At 38.2% G+C, this 22,344-nt stretch overlaps 1 protein-coding gene across 4 annotated transcripts in view; it reads left to right on the forward strand.

Annotated features, from left to right (window-relative positions):
- The window catches only part of Ppp1r12a (protein phosphatase 1 regulatory subunit 12A), a 110,547-nt gene that overhangs the window by 75,886 nt on the left and 12,317 nt on the right, over nt 1–22,344 (forward strand). For 2 of the 4 annotated variants that reach the window (XM_032912149.1, XM_032912174.1), the window contains 11 exons: nt 4,049–4,264; nt 5,877–5,971; nt 6,910–7,014; nt 7,817–7,984; nt 8,352–8,531; nt 14,379–14,469; nt 15,503–15,703; nt 15,891–16,062; nt 17,086–17,207; nt 19,158–19,223; nt 22,241–22,257. In XM_032912149.1, the coding sequence (XP_032768040.1) occupies nt 4,049–4,264; nt 5,877–5,971; nt 6,910–7,014; nt 7,817–7,984; nt 8,352–8,531; nt 14,379–14,469; nt 15,503–15,703; nt 15,891–16,062; nt 17,086–17,207; nt 19,158–19,223; nt 22,241–22,257 (1,433 nt within the window). The remainder of the gene's footprint in view (nt 1–4,048; nt 4,265–5,876; nt 5,972–6,909; nt 7,015–7,816; nt 7,985–8,351; nt 8,532–14,378; nt 14,470–15,502; nt 15,704–15,890; nt 16,063–17,085; nt 17,208–19,157; nt 19,224–22,240; nt 22,258–22,344) is intronic. The other 2 variants (XM_032912156.1, XM_032912166.1) reach the window with 2 other exon arrangements.

Here is a 22,344-nt window from a genome sequence, read left to right on the forward strand (position 1 = left end):
CAGTTCCTTTCATAAAGATGTAAAAGCCGTTGCATGGACTTCTTGTGTTTCGTTTTCTTCTTTGCAAGCATACATAGCCTTAGACTTAGATCACTTCTCAGCTGACACCTAGTCACAGCTCAAAGGAGTTGGTATCTGTGTTAGCTTGATGGAATAATATTATCATTCCTGCAAAGAAAAGCTTAGTTCAAATCTTAGTCTTGATTCTATAGTAAACTGAACTAAGCACACACATCTACTTCCATAATTTGTGTATTTGGAAAATATCTGTTCTCAGATTTTAACCATCATGTGACTTCCTTGAAGATCATATATACTTTGAGTTCAAATTCTTAAGCTTTTATAACCAGTTTTGTCAAAACTAAAGATATTAGTACTCAAAATCTGAATTATTTTTGCTGATAGAAGAATCTTACAGTATGATATAACATATATATATATACATATATATATACATACACATATATATATGTATATACATACATATATATATATATATATATATGAACTAAAAGAGAAAAAACATATGAATAATGCCAAGCTGATAATCTGTGGGGATGTTATGATTGAAACCATCAGCTTGATCTAGGAATACAGTTTAACAACAGACTCTTCTCAGTGTGTGTGATGCTCAGTATTTCACTCTCAACACACACACACACACACACACACACACACACACACACACACACACACACACACACAAATTAAACAACAACAAAGAATTCATCAGCTTAATTTTTCGACCTTAAATTTTTAGTCGATAATAAATCTATGGGATTTTTCTCCAGTCAGAGTAAGTATTGCTAGGATTCCAACAGCTCACAATGTCCCCTAAGTGTAAACTGTTTGTCTACTAGCTAGTGAAGATTCAATTTGCTCAGAGTTGGTTGTCACTGACCACGTCGTTTGCTAAGCAGAACAGTAATTGTATGAAGACTGATTTATTGGCTATATACCATACGCCATAATGTCCTGGCATAGAGAGCAGTGTGAAGGTGAGGAAATTGCATTCAGTATGAAGTAATGTAATGAGAGCATTTGCAATAGATTAAGGGATGGATAGCCAGCGCCTTGCCATCAAGTTTGCATAACTCGACAAGAAAATCAGTGATTATGCAGGCATGGTATCTAATAGGGAAAAAAACTGATAGGTTTAGTGTCGTGGCAGTATAGGCCAGAAAACGATGGAATGGCCTTATAACTTATTTACTCCTAAGAGATCACAGGAAATGTGTGAACAGTGCTGTGGAAGTTAATTCTCTGTATAATGCTACGCTGGCGGTTAATGCATGAGTACATGTGATAAGGATGAGATCCTGAGGAAAAATTGCCCGCAGGTATATAAATAGAGATATAGCTTTGAGCCTTTAAAACACAGGCAGACATTGAGAGTCATGGTCCCTGACTTACCAATAGAAGAGGATGACAAAAGAACTTTAACATGCCTGCAGAATTTTAAACACACAGGACATTAAGGAAATAATATGTTGCTAGAAATAGAGAGCTGATAACGTTTGGAAGGAAACATATATGATTGATACATGTTAAGTTACAAGGTCCAAATGCAGCTTTTAATAGTCGATTCTATAGGTAAATAAAATTTAAGTCTAGGGCTAGCAAGATGACTGGGTGCCATTAAATGCCATTAAACCTGTAGCCTGAGTTCAGTCCTGCAATCAGGGAGGATAGAAGGAGAAAACTAAACTCCCAAGGTTGTTCTCTGACCTCCACATATGCCACAGCACACATGTACATCCACACATTAGATATGTACATACGTGCGTACGAACCTAAATAGATTTTAAATTAATAAATTTAAGTCTAGTAATTTAAGGACTGGACTAGAGTAGGAAATTTTAGAATAAGTCTAATAAATTTAATATTTAGCTTAAAAGAAAAAACTACTCTCAATCCTTGGCAGAAAAAGAAAGGTAGCATATGAGGAACAGACTTCGAGTACTTGAGCTGAAAGAGAAAGCAAATTCAGGTTGTTTGCCAGAAAGAAAGGTAAGAAAGTGTAGATATGGTGTCCTGATGTAAAAGCAAGAAAGTTACTTTTACATATCTGAACCAGTACTTGAATCTAAATCCTTAATATATAAAATGGGGCTTTATCAAAAATGGGAATTTATCAGCTGCTAAAATATAGCAATATCATTTTTAATTGAGTCAAGTCTAAAAGTGCAATAGTATTTCATTGTGTGCATATAGTGTTACATTAAGATAACTCATACAAAGTCATGAGAACTTAGCTTAGAGCTAGACAGGAGCAGACATTTTTTACATGTTAGCCTCTGCTATACAAGTAAATGTTACCTGTTGTCTGTTTGCTATGTCACAGTAGAAAAACATTTCATTTTGCAGGAGATGCAGTTGGAGCAGGGGCTCACAAAATATACCTACTTTTACATAGCAAACAAGCAAAGAATGTTTTTAACATTTTTAGATACTGGGGGAAAATACATAATATGCTACTTTCTGACAAGTTTCATTGCCCCTAAATAAGCTTTTATTAGAACATAAGCATGTTCATTCACTTATGATCTGTGTTTTACAAAGCCCAAAGTATAGCTTGGTGTGCATGAGTGTTGCCAATATGGACAGCTATTTGTGGCCAAGCATAATAGCGCACACTCCTGTAATCCAGCAGCAGAGAGGCAGAGAAGGACTGCTAGCCAAAGCCAGCCTCAGTGTGCACTGCGACACCAACACCATTTGGAAAAAGAAACCTGGGAGGACAGAGCTAGCTAGCTACTCTGTTTTCATTCACTAGTATTTACAGTAAGATCATGGCACCTTATGTAGGATTCTTGTTACTTTGTTTGACATTCTGAAATAATTCAGTATGCAGTTGGAGATGTGGGAACTAAGGAGACTGTTGTTGAAAATTAATTGCAATTACCAAACGTATTGTAAAGAAACAGTCTCCTAGCACCAAGGCACTGCACCTGAAGTTCTGGTAACCTGCAGGTTTAGCAGATTTTGACCTGCGTGCAAAAGACTTTTCTTTTTAATTAGCAATACCTTGTTATATTAAGTTGATATATATAGTCTCTCTACGCATTGAACATTAAAGTTCTGGAATTGAAAGGTAACGTTGATAAAGTGAATTATTTAAGGATAATAGCTAATGTATTTTACGAAGAACTAATATATTGCTAAAAACCCGGAAAGTAGAGTATTTATGCATAAAAATGTTAACTAAAATATGAAAATTAATATTTATTAGAAAAATTTAACAGTAAATTTTCACCTACGATGTCTTAATCACTGAAAACAAAATTCACATGTAGTAATTTTTCACTCACATGCTGTATTGCTCTGTGTACCATTAACTGGGTTAGGGTTTTCTTTATTAGATTCTTCTCAATTACCTCTTGATGAAACTAGGACTTGTTTTAGTGGCTTTCAAAGGTTAGGCCATTGCACAGTTACTGGACATTAGTTTACTATAAAGTTAAAATATAGGAAAAAAGTGTGGTTGATTTTTTTTTTTCTTTTAACCTCACTTTTCTGTTTTCAATCTGTATCTCTTGACCTGTCTTATTTTAATTGGCTTTAGTTTGATTTCATTGCTTCTCTCATGCCTGTGGAGTCAGTAGATCCTGCATCATGGAGGCAGGGCTTGCGCAAAACTGGCATTGTGCTGGTGCCCAGTAAGGGCGAAAAATCCATGGTGAGGCATTTCTATGTGCAAGAGTGTATACTGGGTTCCGACATAACAAGCTTCACATGAGTGTTGGTTCCAGAGATGCATGTTTTAAGTCCTTACAGTGTGTTCATGTTTCCCTCAGTATCTGCATCATAATTTTCTGTGTGATATGAAGTGTGTAGTGTGTGTTTATAAAGCTAACCTCTAGAAAGGCAGTCTATTTACTCTTTAAGGTTTAGATTTTTTATATTTTTGCCTTACGACATTAACCTTAGTAAATGTGTTTTCTCCTGAAACTTTCACTTAAAATTTTAGACATTATCTATAAATTATTTCCAAATTAAGGAATGATTGGTTTTGATAACTTGTTTTTGTCTTTTATGAAATATGAAGTTTCCTACATCAACTACAAAAATTTCTCCCAAAGAAGAAGAAAGAAAAGATGAATCTCCTGCATCCTGGAGGTTAGGACTTAGAAAGACTGGCAGTTATGGTGCCCTGGCTGAGATCACTGCATCTAAAGAAGCTCAGAAGGAGAAAGACACTGCAGGCGTGATACGTTCAGCTTCGAGTCCCAGACTCTCGTCCTCTTTGGATAATAAAGAAAAGGTAATTTGTTTTATAATCTGGTTGCAACAAAGCTTAACTGCTTTTCTAGGAACGTAAAGTCTGCAGATTTGATAGATGTTCTAGTTAGCACCATTAGATCCTAGATGTCACCTTAACTCAACAACTGTCTAATGTAGAATGTCCGTGTCTTGTCAGTGAGTGTCTGGAAGAGCAGTTGTGTTTGCTTAAAACAAGAAATTTGGGGAGAATACTAAGCTTTTAAAACTTGTTAATATATTTTTAGATTTATTTATTTATTTGATGGATATGAGTGTTTTACCTGTGTGTGTGTGGATGTGCACCACATGAGTGCCTGACACTCACAGATCAGAAGAGGATGTCGGATCTCCTGGGACTGCAGTGGCAGACAGTTGTGGGTCCACCGTGTGGGTGCTGGGAACCAAGTCCGGCTCCTCTGTAGGAGCGTCGAGTGTGCTTAGCACTGAGCCATCTCTCCAGCCCTCAAATCATGCTCTATGACTAGAATGTAGTAAGGAATATGGTAAGGCTTGTTTTGTTTATTATTGAATAAGTTTCCCAGAGGTAAGGGAGTGCAAAAGCTTGATTAGGTTAAATCCGGTCATTATTTTGCCAGGGCAGCATTTTATCTTACCAAGGTGTCTTTCTCTTAATGAGTGCTTGAAAGACACATGCTTGTATTACATCAGATGGGTGCAATCAAATTGTTCTTCCTTGGGCTGGAGAGATGGCTCAGCGGTTAAGAGCACTGACTGTTCTTCCAGAGGTCCTGAGTTCAAATCCCAGCAACCACATGGTGGCTCACAGCCATCTGTAATGAGATCTGATGCCCTCTTCTGGTGTGTCTGAAGACAGCTACAGTGTGCTCACATACATAAAATAAATAAATGTTTAAAAAAAGTTGGTCTTCCTGAATTGTCTGTGATTGGACCTGCTAAGTTTTTTTTAATACAGTTTTCTTTCTCTTAAGTGTTACCTTGTATTAGACATTCTAATATGAAGTTTCTTTTTCACTCACATTAATGTTTTTGCTTTCTTATAACTTTATTGCCCTCTTTCCAGCGTGGCAGTGTTGCTAAGGGTACATACTTTCAACCACATATCGAAGTAATATGACTTAGATTATGTTTGTTTAGAATATCTTAATATAAAGTATGCATTGTCCTAGTTGTAAACAGCTTGTATACCTAAGTGACGCCTTGTTGAACTATATTTGAACCTTCTATCTTCAAGAGAAATAAGTGTATGTTAAATTATTATTTTAGGGGTTGGGGATTTAGCTCAGTGGTAGGCCCTGGGTTCGGTCCCCAGCTCCGGAAAAAAAAAAAATTATTATTTTAGCATTATAAAAGTCTTAGAAAAAGTCATTAATATAGGATTTTTCTTCCTTTCATTGAGTAAATTATTTTCTAATTTTAGCCTAAGGAGATTGAAAAGAGAACTGGTTGAGCTGGCTATTCATCATTGCTTTTGTAGGACCTCATTCATTTATCTGAGTATTAACGTTCAAGACCTAAACTAGGAAAACACTGCCCAGTAAGCGTGCAGTCATATACGTTTATGTCATTAAAAACCTTTTCTTCATATTTTTCATATCACAACTTTTTTCATTCATGACTTTTCCTGTTGTCAGGAGAAAGACAATAAAGGAACAAGACTTGCATATGTCGCCCCTACAATCCCAAGGCGACTAGGCAGTACGTCTGACATTGAAGAGAAGGAAAACAGGTGAGTGCAACAGGGCACCTGTGTTCGTCCTGCAGAGTCTGCAGTGCCAGCATTGGTGTTACTATGTGAGGACTGTAAGGATGTAGGGCGGGCTTCCAGGGAGAGAGAAGACTGTCCAGCATCCCGACAGAACACTAATTACACAGTCCTGAGGGACGAGAACGTGCAGGTTTAGTGTAAATGGTAAAGAAAGCATCGCTGCCGCTGAGCCAGAGAAAGAGAGTTGCAAAACCAGACGACACACTAATAGGTTCTGATACCTAGAAAAGAGGGGCAGCCAAATCACAGTAGCAGCACGTGTCTTTAGTCCCAGCACTCAGGAGACAGAAGCAGGTGGAGCTCTCTGGGTTCTAGGACAGCCAGGGCTACACAGAGAAACCCTGTCTTGAAAAAACAAGCAAACAAACAAAACAAAGAAAGAAAAGAAAAGGGGAAATGCTATGTGTGGTCACTGTCAGGTTTTAGTCTTCAGTGTTAGAGAATTTTTTATTATATTTGTAGTCATGCTTTATCATCTAATTATATGTCTTCCATTTTTTCACCTAACATTTTATGTATTGTATATGTTCTCAGCATTATTTTTGTCAGTATGTCACATGTCTCATGCTGTGAATCACAGTATTTTGTCTTATAAATAATATGCTTGGGTTGGGGATTTAGCTCAGTGGTAGAGCGCTTGCCTAGCACGCGCAAGGCCCTGGGTTCGGTCCCCAGCTCCGAAAAAGAAAAAAGAAAAAAAAAATAAATAATATGCTTGTAAATGCTTTTATTTAGGGTTATATACTGACTCTTAGAACTAAAGTTACTCCCACTTTTTAGTAAACATCCCAAAGTTTTCCTGAGATTTTACTCATATCTACTCCTGTTCACTAGTATGTACCTTTCTTAACCTTCTTCTAAAGTTAACTACCAGAATCTGAAGGCTGTTGTTTTCACAGAGAGTCTTCAAATTTGCGAACAAGTAGTTCTTACACAAGAAGAAAATGGGAAGATGATCTTAAAAAAAATAGTTCAATCAATGAAGGATCTACTTACCATAGAAGGTATGATGTACTTTATAAGCTTCTCTATGTTCTTATAATATCAGTTATGCAAATTTTTTAAACTATTATATCTTTTTTGTGTTAAATTTAATTTAGAGACACAGTAATATAAAGATAGTGGGGATTTACTCTAACTTATCCTCTGCATATATATTTAATTAAACTTGATATATTATGAAATGTCTTTCAACACTTTTAAAGGAACTTATGATTGACTAAATCATCTAAAATGGGTTATTGTCATAATTGATTTAGCTGTTGTCTATGATCTGAAACATTTGTCTGAGCTAGAACTCAGAGCTATGAAAGCTTATCTATTTAGAATCTTGGTGGTTTTATACTAGAGACTAGGAAACATCTACTTTGGTTCTCTGCAGAAAGCAAGAAGAGTAAGATATAAACACACACACACTATAGACATGGGTCACTCCTGAGGAGTTAACCCATTGCTAAAAACTTTTCCTCAGTATGGCCATAAGCCTTACTTCCTTGAATGAATCCACTCCACATTTTTTGTTAGGACCAGCCTGGCATGACCATTTATGGTCTAGCATATTCTGAAAATGTTCAGTGTTGATTGTTATTGAAGGCTTTGGGAGGAGGAGGCATAAAATTCTACACTACCAAATTAGTAAAATTAATCTATACTGTAGCAAGTTGTAGATCCAGCTCTTGGTGCTAGAGCTGGTGGCATTAAGAACACAGTTTTGTTTCCTGCTGTGTGCAGTTGTGTGGTATCTAAGATAGTGAATATAGAACACACAGACAGACACGTCCTATATAGAATGCCTCTTTCCTTTAGTTGCTCCTTTGGTAGAAGACAAGATGATTTGATTAGTTGTAGTGTTCCAAGCACCACATCAACACCAACAGTTACCTCTGCAGCTGGGCTTCAGAAAAGCTTCCTTTCCAGCACAAGCACTACTGCAAAGACTCCCCCGGGTTCCTCCCCAGCAGGCACACAGAGCAGGTAAGTCACAGAGACATTCTGTGTTCAGGTCTACTGTGTGCTTATGTGCGTGCATGCATCGTTGTGTAGACAAATGTGGGCTCTGGATTTTTTTATTTACCATGTTGAAATTGCTCTTAAGCAAAAATTGGTTCCAAAAAAACAAGCAGTTATGCATGTCTGGGGAAAAAAATCTTAAGGTCTTAAATCATATTGCTTAAAATAAAAATTTCTTTCTTTGGCAGCTCTGTATGAGCTGTTTGATTACTAATCTTGTGTTTTTAAAAAATCCATCCCTGTGGTCACATGTTTTCAGCTTCTAGAAATTGCTTTCATTGTTTAGCTGTTTTCCTTTTCTCTTTTTGTGTTGCTGCTTATGATGCTATAGTACCTCAAATCGTTTGTGGGCTGAGGATAGTACTGAGAAAGAGAAGGACAGTGCTCCTACCACAGCGACCATTCCTGTTGCTCCAACTGTTGTAAGTGCTGCAGCTTCTTCTACCACAGCCCTGACCACAACTACTGCTGGCACTCTTTCCTCCACATCAGAGGTCAGGGAGAGACGCAGGTGTGTACAGGTCCTCACAGTACTAGTTCTGCTGATATGCTTGTCTGGTTTTGGTATTTTGTGTTCTTTGCTTGTTTGCTTTGTCATTCTCAGAAATTTGATATGTATTATTAATTATTTTTCTCTTGCTGTGCCAAAATACAATGACCAAGGCGACTTGTAGAAGAGGGGTTTTGCTTATAGTTTCAGAGGGTTTCTGTCACCAAAGCGGGATGCTGAGAGCATCTTGAACTGCCCCACAAGAGAGAGGAAGAGCTGGCTTCAAATATCTCAAGGCCCACCTCCAATGACATACTTCCACCAACAAGGTCACACTTCCAAAGCCCCTTCGAGCAGCTCTACCAGCTGGGGACCGAATGTTAAAATATGTGATCCTAAGGGGCATTCTCATTCAAACACCACGATGACCATTTCACATCATGTGTTGGCTCCAGCCTAGGTAAATGGACACAGCTAGGAGTTATTAGCAGCTAGGTGTGTTGGCCATCTCTGAAAGAATTGATGTTTAGGGCAAAGGCAAAGCCAGACAACTGTCTTCTTAGCTATTGGAGTCTTAGTGCTAGTTGAAATGTGTGTGTCTGTGTGTGTGTGTGTCTGTGTGTGGTGTGTGTAATGAAGATCTAAAGATACTTGAGAGAAATTATATACAACATAATTGTTCTCATTACAAAGGAAATAGATGGTTTTAAACAGCTTTGTCTTTAGTTTTCATTATAAGATTTTTAGGCTGGACATTTGCTTAGTTTCGTGGTAAAGCCATTGCTTCACATACCAGTCCTCCTCTTCTAGTTCCCTTCCCCGAACCTTGTCTTCCTCCTCCTTCCCAGTTCTTTCCCCCTCCATCCCTTACTTTTCCCTCCTCCTCCCTTCCTTCCCCTTTATCTTCTTCACTAGGAATCAAACAAGAGGCTTCCATCTACTATTGAGTTAGTTACACTGGAGACACTTGTGTCTTAATCACTTCTAAATCAGAATTTCTTCTTCTGTGTGTCATGGTTCTTACTATACAGACTTCTTTAACTTCCAGAATCCATTCTATCTCTAAGATTCCTGCTTTTAAACAAGATTCTCGGTGACAAAATAAAGTGTAAGAAATATCCCCCTGGAGTCAGCCACTGTTTCAGAATCCAATATGATTCTCTCCTCCCATCTTTTCTTCCCCCTCAGTGCTTGGGCTCAAAACCAGTGCCTTGTGTATTCCATTAGAGCTCAAACACTCAAACTGACTCTTACACATCAGGTTTATGGATTGCATTGAAGAAGAGAGTAGAGGTGTGGATAGCTTTTTAAATTACTCTTAATTTAAGTGGGGAATATTAAAGATTAAAAAATAAATCTTTAATAAATTGTTACGTACAACAAGGATTATTCTAATGGCATAAGAAACAAAACATCTTATATTTTTTCCTGTCAACTGTAAACAATCTTTATTACTTAAATACTATCTCAGTTTTGCTTTTCAACAAGAGCTTTAAAAGAGTGATCTGGGTGTAACATAGTCATTACTAGGGTAGAATTGTCAGTTAAAGATATAGGGTCCTTCATAGAGAATGTGCTGAGCCCACCACACTCTGGTTTTCCAGGTTTTTTGTTGTGTTTTCAGACCCTTTGTCTTAGTTCCCACATTTTCTGCCTACCTGGCAATCCTCTCCACCTTCGGGCCTCAGCCAATCTCCTCCTGGATTTCTTGTCTGTCTCTGGGTGTTGACAGTTACCCCTTGACTGTAGAAATATGGTAACAGATGAAGAAGACCCACTGTTGCCATGGTAGAGGTGAGCTCTGGAGAGGTGCACAGGTCTTTAACGCCGCGCTGAACACAGGTTCATCCTGTGTTCCCAAAGCCATTCTTGCAAGGTTTGTAAGAGCCCACAGACATAGTGGTTCCCTGCTGTGCCTGCCCTGCTGTGCCTGGAGTCTCCCAGATGCAGAGCTGCTCATTTCTCCAGCTTCTCTCCCTCTCGCCTGGGCCCGAATTCCATTTCCAGGGTAGGGCCTTACCCAGCTGTGAGCTGGGAAAGATGCATCTGGTCACCCTCACAGAAATGACAGGAGATAGCAGCAGGCTGATATTGAGCCTTGTACCCTGAACCTCTCTTTTCTGTAAACTCCTAGGTGTTATGTTTCTGAGACACCTCCCCAGCGAAGGCTGGCTTGGAAATGAGTTTCCTGAAGGCCTTTCATGTTTGTGTCCTTTGACCTTGTTTCTGTTCCACATCTCTGGACTCTGTCCTGTTTCAGTGATATCTAACGTAATTCCCACATGTAGTAGTTAACTGGAAGTTTTTATAATTCGTTAGCTTATTCTGGTTATCTTTTTATTAAATTCCACCAGTGAGTCTGAAATACGTATAATTATTTGCCTTAAAATATATACACAGTTATAACATATATATATATATATATATGTGGCAGGGCTAAGAGTTGGGCTCAGTGATACAATACTTGCTAGCATGTGTGCAGTCTTAGGGTTGGTAGTCAGTGCTAGGGGAAAAAAGATAATTGTGACTAAAAAAATAAAATGTATTTATCCTATTAGGATCTAATATGAAGTCATATAGCACACTGTTCAATTATCCTGGTTGATCAGGACTGGATCTAATTCCTCCTTTCTTTTTGTTAAAAATTCCAATGCCTTAATTTTTTGTGAATTTATTTGTGGGTGGGGTGTAGTATATCTGTGGTGTTTGCAGGTACATGCACACTTATGCACATACACCTTTCTGCGTGCTTTCTTAAGACAGAGGTTTTCAGTGAACACACACTGTCTTCCAGGATCTGCCTCTCTCCACCCTTAATGCCAGCATTATATGCAACCATGCCCAACTTTTATGTGGGAGCCAAGGACTTGAACTCTGGCCCTCATACTTACACAGCAAGTTTTCTAGCCCACAAGTCATCCTTACAGCCCTCTGATAAGTAAATGTTTGTTTAAAGCAGAGAAACACTAATAACAGCAAATGATAGGCTACAATAGCAGATTAGCTCAGAGTAAGTGCTTGCTATTTACCGCAATTTTAAATGCACAGGAGTGCCTTGCAAATACTACTGTATTTACATGGAACTGTTGCTTTATATATCTGTCCTCTTCCACTGTTCTTCCACAGCTCTCCCATTGACTTTTTATACTTCCTCCGAGCTAGACATGGTGGACCATGCCTGTAATCCCAGCACCCAGGAGGCTGAAACAGAAAAGCCACGAGATTATGAGATTAAGGCCAGTCTGGGCTTAAATAGTCACCTCAAAGCCAGTCTGGACTACATTTAAAAAAAAAAAAACACTCTATTAAAAAGAAAAGACAAAAATATATTTTCTCTGAAAGGAAAAAAGCTAAGAAGGATGTTACTGTTTTTTAAGTATATAATATGGTTGAACAATTAAAATATTATAACTCAATATACTATTTCAGCTAATAAAACTTTGTAGAATAAATCATTAGAAAAATAGAAACATTGAATTGATTAAATGCCCATGGTTTTATACTAAATGAAGACATTGCATATAAAATTAAAGTACACAGACTTTACAAGAGATTCAAGTAGTTGTTTATCCCTTTAACAAGCACTTATGAGAAATTAACTTGCATGGAAATTTGAAAGTGAATTTTAAAAAGAATCCAGGCTTATTGAAATAAATGGTGAGTTTGTGGGTTTAGGTCAGAATTAGTATTTTGGTGAGATTTGGAAGAAAGAATTCTTCTGTAGGGATGGAGAAATGGCTCAGCAGTTAAAGCCTCTGATCCTCCAGACACCTGGTTCAGTTCCCAGCACCTACATGGCAGCTCACACCGGTCTGTATCTCCAATTGCAGGGCGCCCTCACACAGTTTCAGGATACCCTTACATAGGCATACATGTAGACAAAACACCAATGAACATAAGCTAAAAAAATAAAAATTAAAAAAAAATTCTGTGAAATGCTTCAGTTAAAGAAGAGGTGTTCCTCCAGGTCAACATAGTGCATATGTAACAATATTGTGGTTTAAAAAAAAAAAAAACTATCGAGAATTTAGGTGCTAAGAGGACGTAAAAACAGTTATATCTTTCTGACCAAGATGTGATACTCAACCAGATGAGGATGTACAGTATTTCTTAAAACCAGGCTTTCTTGGGTTTCTGTTGGTGTGTAAAACACCATGACCAAAAGCACCGAGGGGAGAGAAAGAGTGATTTCAGCTCACAGCTTGTCGTCCACTCACTCACTCACTGTCCAGGGAATCGAGGGCAGGAATTCAGGGAGGAACCTGGGTCAGGAACTAATTCAGAGGCTATGGAGGGTGCTGCTTATTGGTCTGCCTTCTTATAGAAGCCTCACACCCCACCTACAGTAAGCTTGGCAGCTTGCGACAGTCATCAATGGAGGAAATGCACTACAGGGTTGCCCATGGTCCAATCTGCTGGGGGCATTTTCTCAACTGAGCTTCCCTCTCCAAATGACTCAAACTTGTGTCAAGTTGACATAAGTAAAACAAACTAGCATGGAGACCATAAAAACAGCTTAAGCTGTGGTATAATTGAGTGTTTCTGTAAATTCGCCAACTGTCCCGTTAAAGGAAAAAAATGACCATACTTGAACTTTCCTGACTGACTTGCTCTCAGTCGCTGTAATCATAATAGAAGCAACAAGAAAGCAGTCCTCTCATCCTGGTTTACACTATGTGTTATCTAACTGCCGAAATTGAAAGCTACTGATAAGAAATTTGTCATCGGTCAGTTACTTATGCTAAGAGCAATTAATCATATGATCTAGTCTTAGCGGATTTCAGAAACAGTCAGAGACACAAACAGTAATGAAGGCATCCCCAGTGTCTAAAATGGATTGAAGCATAAAGACTTAAACAAAAACAAAGCACTGCAGATAGAGAGGGTGTATAGAAGAGACAGATGATGTACACCTCAGAGTTGACTGCACAGCTTATTAAAGAAGGTGACTAACATTTGAGGTGAGCAGTAAAGCTGACAAAGAGCCCTTCGAAAAGATAGCATCCAAATAAAGAAAGCTGGCTGGACCATTAACTGCCTTTTGAGAGCACAGCGGGTGAGATGCACTAAGCCTTACATAGAAAATAGAGGACTCTGTAATGCTTTCAGACAGGTGAGTTCAGTGACAAAATAGCGTCATGATTGAACTACCCCAAGTAATACTGGTTTCTAGAGGCAAAGCTTCATCTCCTTTTGAAATTTCTCAGTTCTTGTTAAGTGGGCAGTGCTAATAAGTGGATTTTTGGGACACTAGAGAAGTAACGTGGAATGAGTTATTTCTTAGTAGAAGTTAGATTCATCCTCTCCATTTCTATGAATTGGCTCTTTGACAATGAAATGCATGTGTATCTATTTCAATAGAGTAAAACATAATCTTTAGTCCTCTCATTTCTTTTTTAAAGTTAAGTTATATTATTTTTAAAATTAAGTCCATTAAATATAGCAAGGAAGAAATGAATATGCTATCCTAAGTATAACTGGCTCCTGTCCAGAAAGAAATGGCCATGGCTAAAGAGCTTATTCAGTGGTTGGGAACACCTGCTCTCCTTGAGGGCCCAGATGCAATTCCCAGCACCCGTATGGTGGATCATAGCCCTCTGAAACGCCACTCCCAGGCAATGGTCTCTGGACAACAGGCAAGCAAGTGGTACAGACATACATATAGATAATACACCCACACATAGGAAATACAAATTAAGTAAGAATGGTCATATTGTATTAATATCAATGCTAAGTACAAACATTTCTGAAGAGTCTTTCTTAACCCATTAAACACTATGCTTGCTTGTTTTAATCACAAACACTGATAAATATTTCTCCTCATAAATATTGAATCTCTACCTAACAATGTTTTATTTATTACTGTAGGTCATACCTCACTCCTGTTAGGGATGAAGAGTCTGAATCCCAAAGGAAAGCAAGATCTAGACAAGCAAGACAGTCTAGACGGTCAACACAGGTATGTCTAATGTGTGTAATATAGAGATGTATACATACTTAATACGTGACTTTTTATTTTCCCTCGCTGTGGATAATCAGAAGAGATAAGATTGATGTAGTAATCCTTCGATAGCTTTTGTGTATAAGGTTATACTTTTGATATCCCATTACTGTGAGTGCTGACTTTTAATCCCCTATTCCTAGTTTGATTTTTGGCACAGAGTATATCCATAAGTGTTAACATGAATTAATTAATACAATGCCCTTTGAGGTTTTTGAGGGGTGAGGGGTGTTTGTTTTTGAGACAAGGTTTCTATGTAGCTCTGGCTATACTGGAACTCACTCTGTAGACCAGGCTCAAAGGCCTAGCTCTGTAGACCTCCAGCTCAAAGATCCCCCTGCCTCTGCCTCCCGAGTGCTGGAATTAAAGACATGCACCACCACTACTCAGCCATGTGGTGCCTCACGATTATTAAAGTCTTACAAATGTGTAGAGATGAAGGGACGGAGAAGAGGCCTAGTGCTCAGAATAGAAAACAGCAGCTGGGCAAAAGTAAGAAGAGCGTCTCGGGCTAGTTGCTATCTCACTTCCGACTCGTTCTGACTATGGTAGCTGCCTTTCCTGCTGATGAGGAACCCAGAGCATGGATTTGGCTGTTTGAACTTGTCATTACTGGCCTGTCAACGTGTTATGGTCGTTGGGTCTTAAGCTGCTTTGCCTATCTAGTCTGTTCTTAGGGGTCTAACCTGAAAACCTTACGTACTTATCGAAGATTTTGTCGAACCTCAAGCTAATGTGTGAAAATGAATACATACAATGCTGTATTCTATAGATTGACTCTTCCTCTTCTAAAATTAGAATCACATTCAGATTTTTTTCTTCTTTCTTACTATTTTGTTAGTTTTAATTCAGAGTCTTATCTATAGTTATAACTTTCCCAATACCTATCATTATTGTGATTCATAAAATGAGTGTGGTTCGCTATGTGAAAATTGCATCCATAGTTGATATACCAGCTTGTTAATCACAATTTATGCTTTCTGCTGCGCAGGGGGTGACACTGACTGACCTCCAGGAAGCCGAAAAGACAATAGGAAGAAGCCGTTCTACGAGAACCAGAGAACAAGAAAACGAAGAAAAAGACAAAGAAGAAAAGGAAAAGCAGGATAAAGAGAAACAAGAAGAAAAGAAGGAGTCAGAAGTATCTAGAGAAGATGAATATAAGCAAAAGTATTCCAGAACATACGATGAGGTAATGCTGTGGGCAGCACAGCTGGTATGAGTGGTTCTTAGGGTTCTGACAGTGCTGAGTGTATGGCCTAAAAACAGAAGTACATGAGAGGTGTGTGCTGGGACGTGATTGGCTTCAGCATGATGAGAACAAGGCTTGTTCTTTGAAATGAGTTTTGTGTTTTATGGCTTTACTTACTATTTCACAGACTTATGCACGTTACAGACCAGTGTCAACTTCAAGTTCAAGCACTCCGTCGTCCTCCTCACTTTCTACTCTAGGCAGTTCACTCTATGCCTCAAGTCAGCTCAACAGGCCAAACAGCCTTGTAGGTATAACCTCTGCCTACTCCCGGGGATTAACCAAAGACAATGAAAGAGGTAAGAAGTCACCTTTTCAAGTAATCCTGGGAGCTGGTCTCTCTAATTAGTAGTGCAACTAAAGAACATCTTAAACAGATGTACTGAGCAGAAACAGTGTAGTTAGTCATTCGTGCTCTGTATGTGTCTACGTTGTTAGCACATTCAAAGGCCCTAAAAATCTTATAGTGCAGAAGCCATTTACAGGGGCGAAACAGAAATCCTAAGATTAATATGTCTATCTTGTTTGCTTTTAATGAAAGGTAATTTTTTCAGAAGAAAAGGTCTGCCCTTAAAATGGAAGTGAAGTGCTAGAAGACATGGTGGAGACCGCAGACTGCATTGGGCTCCTGCCATGTGTCCCATCATGTGCTTCTGTGTGCTTTCACCCCTCGCACCGGAGTGCTGTGGGTATCTTGCTATCACACATTAATGGCGAGCCTGTCCTACCAGTCAGCCAATCAGCCATTTTCTACACAGCAAACACGTCTCTAGGAATGTTTTTATTTTGGACAGCAAGAACATAGAGATAATTTGTTCTCATGATCATTAAAAACGTGTCATGGGGTTGGGGATTTAGCTCAGTGGTAGAGTGCTTGCCTAGCAAGCGCAAGGCCCTGGGTTCGGTCCCCAGCTCCGTAAAAAAGAAAAGAAAAAAAAAATGTGTCATAATGGGAGATTAAAATGCAACTTTATACCAAATATACAGAATTACTGGGAGACAAACATTATTTTAATTGAAGAAATCTAAACTTTACAGAAGAGGCTAACAAAATTAGAGTATAATTTTTTTTTACATTTCTTTATTTTGTACATGCTAGGTGAGGGCATGTGTGTGTGTGTAAGGACGATGACACACCTGTGGAAATGGGGAGATGCCTTGTCAGATTCTGTTCTTTCCCCACTGTGTGGGTCCTCTGGCTTGGCAGCAATTTTATTTACCCACGGAACCGCCTAGCCTGCTCTTGAGTTGTTTTGACATATGCTTGTAAAAACATTGTCAGGATAGATTGCAATCATGTGGTTTATGTAATCCATAAATAGAGGGAGAGAAAAAAGAAGAGGAAAAAGAAGGGGAAGATAAGTCACAACCTAAATCAATCAGAGAACGACGGCGACCAAGAGAAAAACGGAGGTCTACTGGAGTCTCCTTCTGGACACAAGATGTGAGGACCTGTTAGAGACACTACCCTCCCAGAAGTACTTGCTCATAATTCCGTACATCGCTGAGAGGATACATGGTTTAAATCATCAGTCCACTATTTAACTATTAAGTTTTAAAATGCTTTGTAAGCACAGCCACAAAATAGGTAGATTTGTGTATGTGTGTGTGCGTGTGCGTGTGCATGTGTGTGTGTGTGTGTCTATAGAGAACATGATACCCATTTGGTTGCCTCATATTAATGTCTTTAAAAATAAGAATGAGTTGAGTGCTTGCAAGTAAATCTTCACTGACGTCACTTCTCGCGCTGAGTGGCCCTCAGCAGTGCAGAGTGTGTAATACCTGAATCAAATCCTACTCCACTTTGGGATAATTATAATGGATATTGAGTATGGTGTACACGTTATTTTAAAAGGCTAGTAGCCCCTTCAAAGAAAGATACTTTACATTTAGTCTTATTTTTATAACTGTACATAAAAGAACCCGTTTTGCTTCAAATGATGCAAGATTACAACAGTCTTATGAAAAAGAAACCTTTCAACCTAGAGTTATAGGCTAGGGGTTATAGGTAGGTCATTTGCCCAGCATGTGCAAAGCTACAGGTTTAATTCCCAGTACCACAAGCAAATAAATTTCTTTTTCTGAATCTCAGATTATAACCCTAATATTGCCGTTTATTAGCCAATAGAAGAAATGTGGGTAGCACTGTTAATGAGAAAACATTTATATTTTAATCATCCTTGTTCTGAAATGTAAGCATTTGAGTTTACAATTGTATTATGTTTTGAAGTACATCTGTGCTGTCATATCTAGCAGTACATTTACTTTACTTGCTATAAAAATTTTAATCTCTAATTGTGTACATTCCTCCACTGAAGGTAATCCAGCTATTGAACTAACCCACACGTCTCCATATGTTGCTCTTACACTGAACAAAGTGTACTTTTTGGGAGACGAGGTTTGGGTTTTTTGAGACTGGATTTTTCTGTGTGCCCCTGGCTGTCTTAGAACTCAGACTGTAGGGGTTGGGGATTTGGCTCAATGGTAGAGCGCTTGCCTAGCAATTCCAAGGCCCTGGGTTCGGTCCCCAGCTCCAAAAAAAAAGAAAAGAAAAGAAAAAAAGAAAGAAAGAAAGAAAGAAAGAAAGAAAGAACTCAAACTGTAAACCAGGCTGTCCTCAAAGTGAGAGATCCACCTGCTTCTGCCTCCTAGGTGTTTAAAAAAAGCCACCACTGCCTGGCTTCATAATGTAACTTTTCCAAACTTTTGTTTTGTTTTTAGTTTACTTTTCCTATAAACAACACGTCCTACTCAACTTTTTTTTAACCTGCCTTTTTAATTTTAGGGGCTTAGGGTTTTTTTGGGGGGGGGGTTTTGTTTGTTTTGTTTTGTTTTGTTTCATTAACAGTGAAATTACATGTAGTGCACATTGGCATATACAATTTAAAATATAAAAGGAGCTATATAATAGATGAGGACAAAAGTCAAGGATGTATGTGACTGGTTTTGGTTTTTTGTTCTTTGCTTTTATTTAAACAAACTTAGACTATCCAGGTAGAACTTAAGGTTCATAGAACTAAAAATAAAGATTTAAGAAATTATATGCGTTTATCCTAAAGTAGCCATATATCCAAAGTATAACTTACAGCTTCTGAAATACAGGCAGACACTCTTAAAGGCAGATTAAAAATTTAAAAAAAAAAAAAAAAGTTTTGAAAACTGGGAGATAATGCCTAAGTGATAATGAATGGTAAGGAACCAACAGGGAAAAAAGCAAATTGTTTTGCTTCCTTTAAAGTGATTTTAGTTTAACGATTTTAATATAGAAAGATTTGAACACACATAAAAGCTTTATGGTGTATTTTTGCATAGAATCATTTTAAATCCCAAAAGTAAAAAATACCAAGCATTCGATGTGTCTGTTTTTGTAACCCAATCTGACAATGTGCTTTAGAGTGATGAAAATGAGCAAGAGCGGCAGTCAGACACCGAGGATGGCTCCAGCAAGAGGGACACTCAGGTGAGTATCCTGCCTGCGTTCGTGCGTGCGTGCCATTTGAGTCAAGCTTGGCTGTGTGCACTGTGCCTACAGCATGCTTAGAGAGCTGTGGGTCATGTGAGCAGGTGCTTGATTCTGGTTGGGCGAGTTGAATAGGACAGAATAGTTTACAGGTGATAGAAGGAGGGTTGCTTTACCAATGTACCACAAACAACTGTCAGAAAACTTAAATTTACAAGGAAGGAAGGAAAAAGTGAAATAAGTGTACTTACAAGTGGCAGAGATCTAGAAGTCAGAGATGCTGAGTTTTATTTCTGAAGTTGGCAAAGTTGTAATGTAAAGAAAAATGCACCTCTGACTTTGTTTACATGTGTCTAGAGTGGATTCTTGAAAGGATTTTTTTTTTATTAATCATTCGTTAATCGCATCACACAATCAACTTTTGTCTGGAAAGACGCCTTCTTGCATGCAGTTGCAGCCTCTTCCCTGTGGTGATCTTATCCTTCTGCATCCCTGCTGGCTGTCCAGGATGGTAAAAGATGAAAAGGCTCTGCTCACACAGCTTCACCTGTGTGCTGGGAACTAGCGTCTGTAGCCTAAAGGCGTTCTGGTGGCTAGTGCAGCCGTTCTCGTTTCTGCTGTGGAGTCGTTCCTAGAGAGCTGTGCGTGTCCTTAGGCTCACAGGAGTGTGAAGCAGTGTAAAATAGCAGCTGTTGTCCTGGACAAAGTGACTGACAGACTGGACATGGCTTCTAGATCCAAGTATACCTAGTTTGACTCAAGATTCTTTTGATCCGTAGGCTAGCGGGTAATCAGACAGCATAATGAGTAAATTAGTACCGAGTTGAGAAGTTGAGCAGGGAAACTCGCTTGCCACACAGGTCTGATGACCTAACTTTGATCCCTGAAACCCAATGGTAGAAGAAAAGAAGCCCACCACTGCCACTGCACACATACAGCAGCAGCATTGTTATCATTAATTTAAAAGTAGATGTCAGAAGCCTTAAGAAAATGTTCAGATGCTGGAGATGGCTCAGTGGTTAAGAGCACTGGCTGCTCTTCCCGAGGTCCTCAGTTCAATTCCCAGCACCCACATGGCGGCTCACAACCATCTGTAATGGGATCTGATGCCCTCTTCTGGTGTGTCTGAGGACAGCTACATTATACTATTATAACATACATACATTCATACATGCATAATTTCTTTTTCAAAGAAAAATATGTTAAGGTTTTTGAACTTGTTTCCACATCTAGATATTTATTCCCAAGGTTGTAAATAAAGTATATAAAGATAACTTTATGGAAAATACATTGTAACATTGCTGATAAAAATAAAATATTTAAACTAGAGAAACAAAAGGTATATGCATAGTTTCTATTGTTTGTGTGGACATTTTATGTACAGATTCATTAGCAGTTGGATGAATAGATGGGAAAGCACAGAAGTTTGTATACTCTAAGCATTTATATGAACTTAGTACTCAAAAAGATGTAAAGGATATTTATATTTGGACAAAATTTAAATAGGGAGCAAGGGTATGCCAAATGAAGTTAAGCACCACACAGAAAAACATACTACATGGTAAAGTTTTTGCAGTCTAACAGTGTCAGGTTCAGGAACTGGAAACTCAGACTGCTCACCAGGACTGGGCGGTGGAGAAAGAGAGATGGTTGTGTGTATGTTGAATCTTATGGCATCCTGAGCATACATAATACTAGTGTTGTACATCATTTAAATAATTTAAATTTTTAATTTAAAATTACTTAGAAAGTAAATTTTATGGAGTTTGGAGGTTACAATTTAGCTTAAAAAATAATTAATGGTAACACCATGATTCCTAAAGACATAGAATTTGAGTGATTCCTGATTGCTAGACTCAGTCATCAAAACTAGTAATAAATGTGACATGTACATATTTTAGTTATCTGAACATTTTATAGAATTTAATATCTTTAAAATTTTTTAAAGGAGATAAATATTTTTAAAACCTGAAGGTTAAGTCAGTAAAATAAAAATGTAAGTACTAAAGAGGAAAGTAAATAATCCCCCCCAAAAAAGTTTACATTTATCTCTGTCTTAGTTAGGATTCCTGTTGCTTCAGTGAAACACAATGACCCGAAAGCAAGTTGGAGAGGAAAGGGTTTACCAGATTGAAGGAAGTCAGGACAGACACAGAGGTCATGGAGGGATGCTGCTTACTGGCTTGCTTTCCTGGCTTGCTCAGCCTACTCCCTTATAGAACACAGGACCACCAGCCCAGGAATGGCACCACCCGCAATAGACTGTGCCCTCCCCAGTTCATCACAAATTGAAAAAAATGCCTTACAGCTGAATCTCACGGAGGCGTTTCCTTACCTGATGAGGCTCCTCCCTCTCTGTTGACTCCAGCTGTGTCAAGTTGACACGGGGGAAAAATGCCAGCCAGTATAATCCCAATTAAGATTATTAATCTTAGCAATCATTTCGTGTTAAAACGATAGGAACTTCAGTGATACATGCTGGAAATAGTCATATTTCATATGGCTTAATTGCTAAATCTTAAAGAAATATAAAGCTAGGTGTTTAGAATTGTGTGTGTGTGTGTGTGTGTGTGTGTGTGTGTGTGTGTGTATTTCTATAGAGAACATGATACCAATTTGGTTGCCTCATATTAATGTCTTTAAAAATAAGAATGAGTTGAGTGCTTGCAAGTAAATCTGCACTGACGTCACTTCTCTCGCTGAGTGACCCTCAGCAGCGCAGAGTCCTTAGTCCTTTTTACTTTTCTTCTAGCTAAACAATAAGTATTCTCAGTTTTACGGGCGCGCAACAGAAAATGTTTCCAAATGAAATTATATTGTTTTTAACATGCAAAAGTTCTGTATTCCCCAATCTCCCTTAAAATAAGCATACTTAAAAGAAAGCATGAGTGGTGAATAAGTTTAGTAGTGTGAACATCGTTGATACATTAGGTTGTCCTTGTTAATTTCAGTTAACAGTTTAATGAAAGAACAAAGTTTAATATGCTTTTTGGTCTTTTTTTTTTTTTATTTTCTAGACGGATTCTGTTTCCAGGTATGTTTAATCTTTTTTCCTGATATTTTTTCTCATTTTTACTGTTAATAAAAAATATGTTGCTGTATGCTTATGGATTTGTAGATT

The sequence above is a fragment of the Rattus rattus genome, chromosome 1 (assembly GCF_011064425.1).
Source record: "Rattus rattus isolate New Zealand chromosome 1, Rrattus_CSIRO_v1, whole genome shotgun sequence".
Classification (NCBI taxonomy): domain Eukaryota; kingdom Metazoa; phylum Chordata; class Mammalia; order Rodentia; family Muridae; genus Rattus; species Rattus rattus.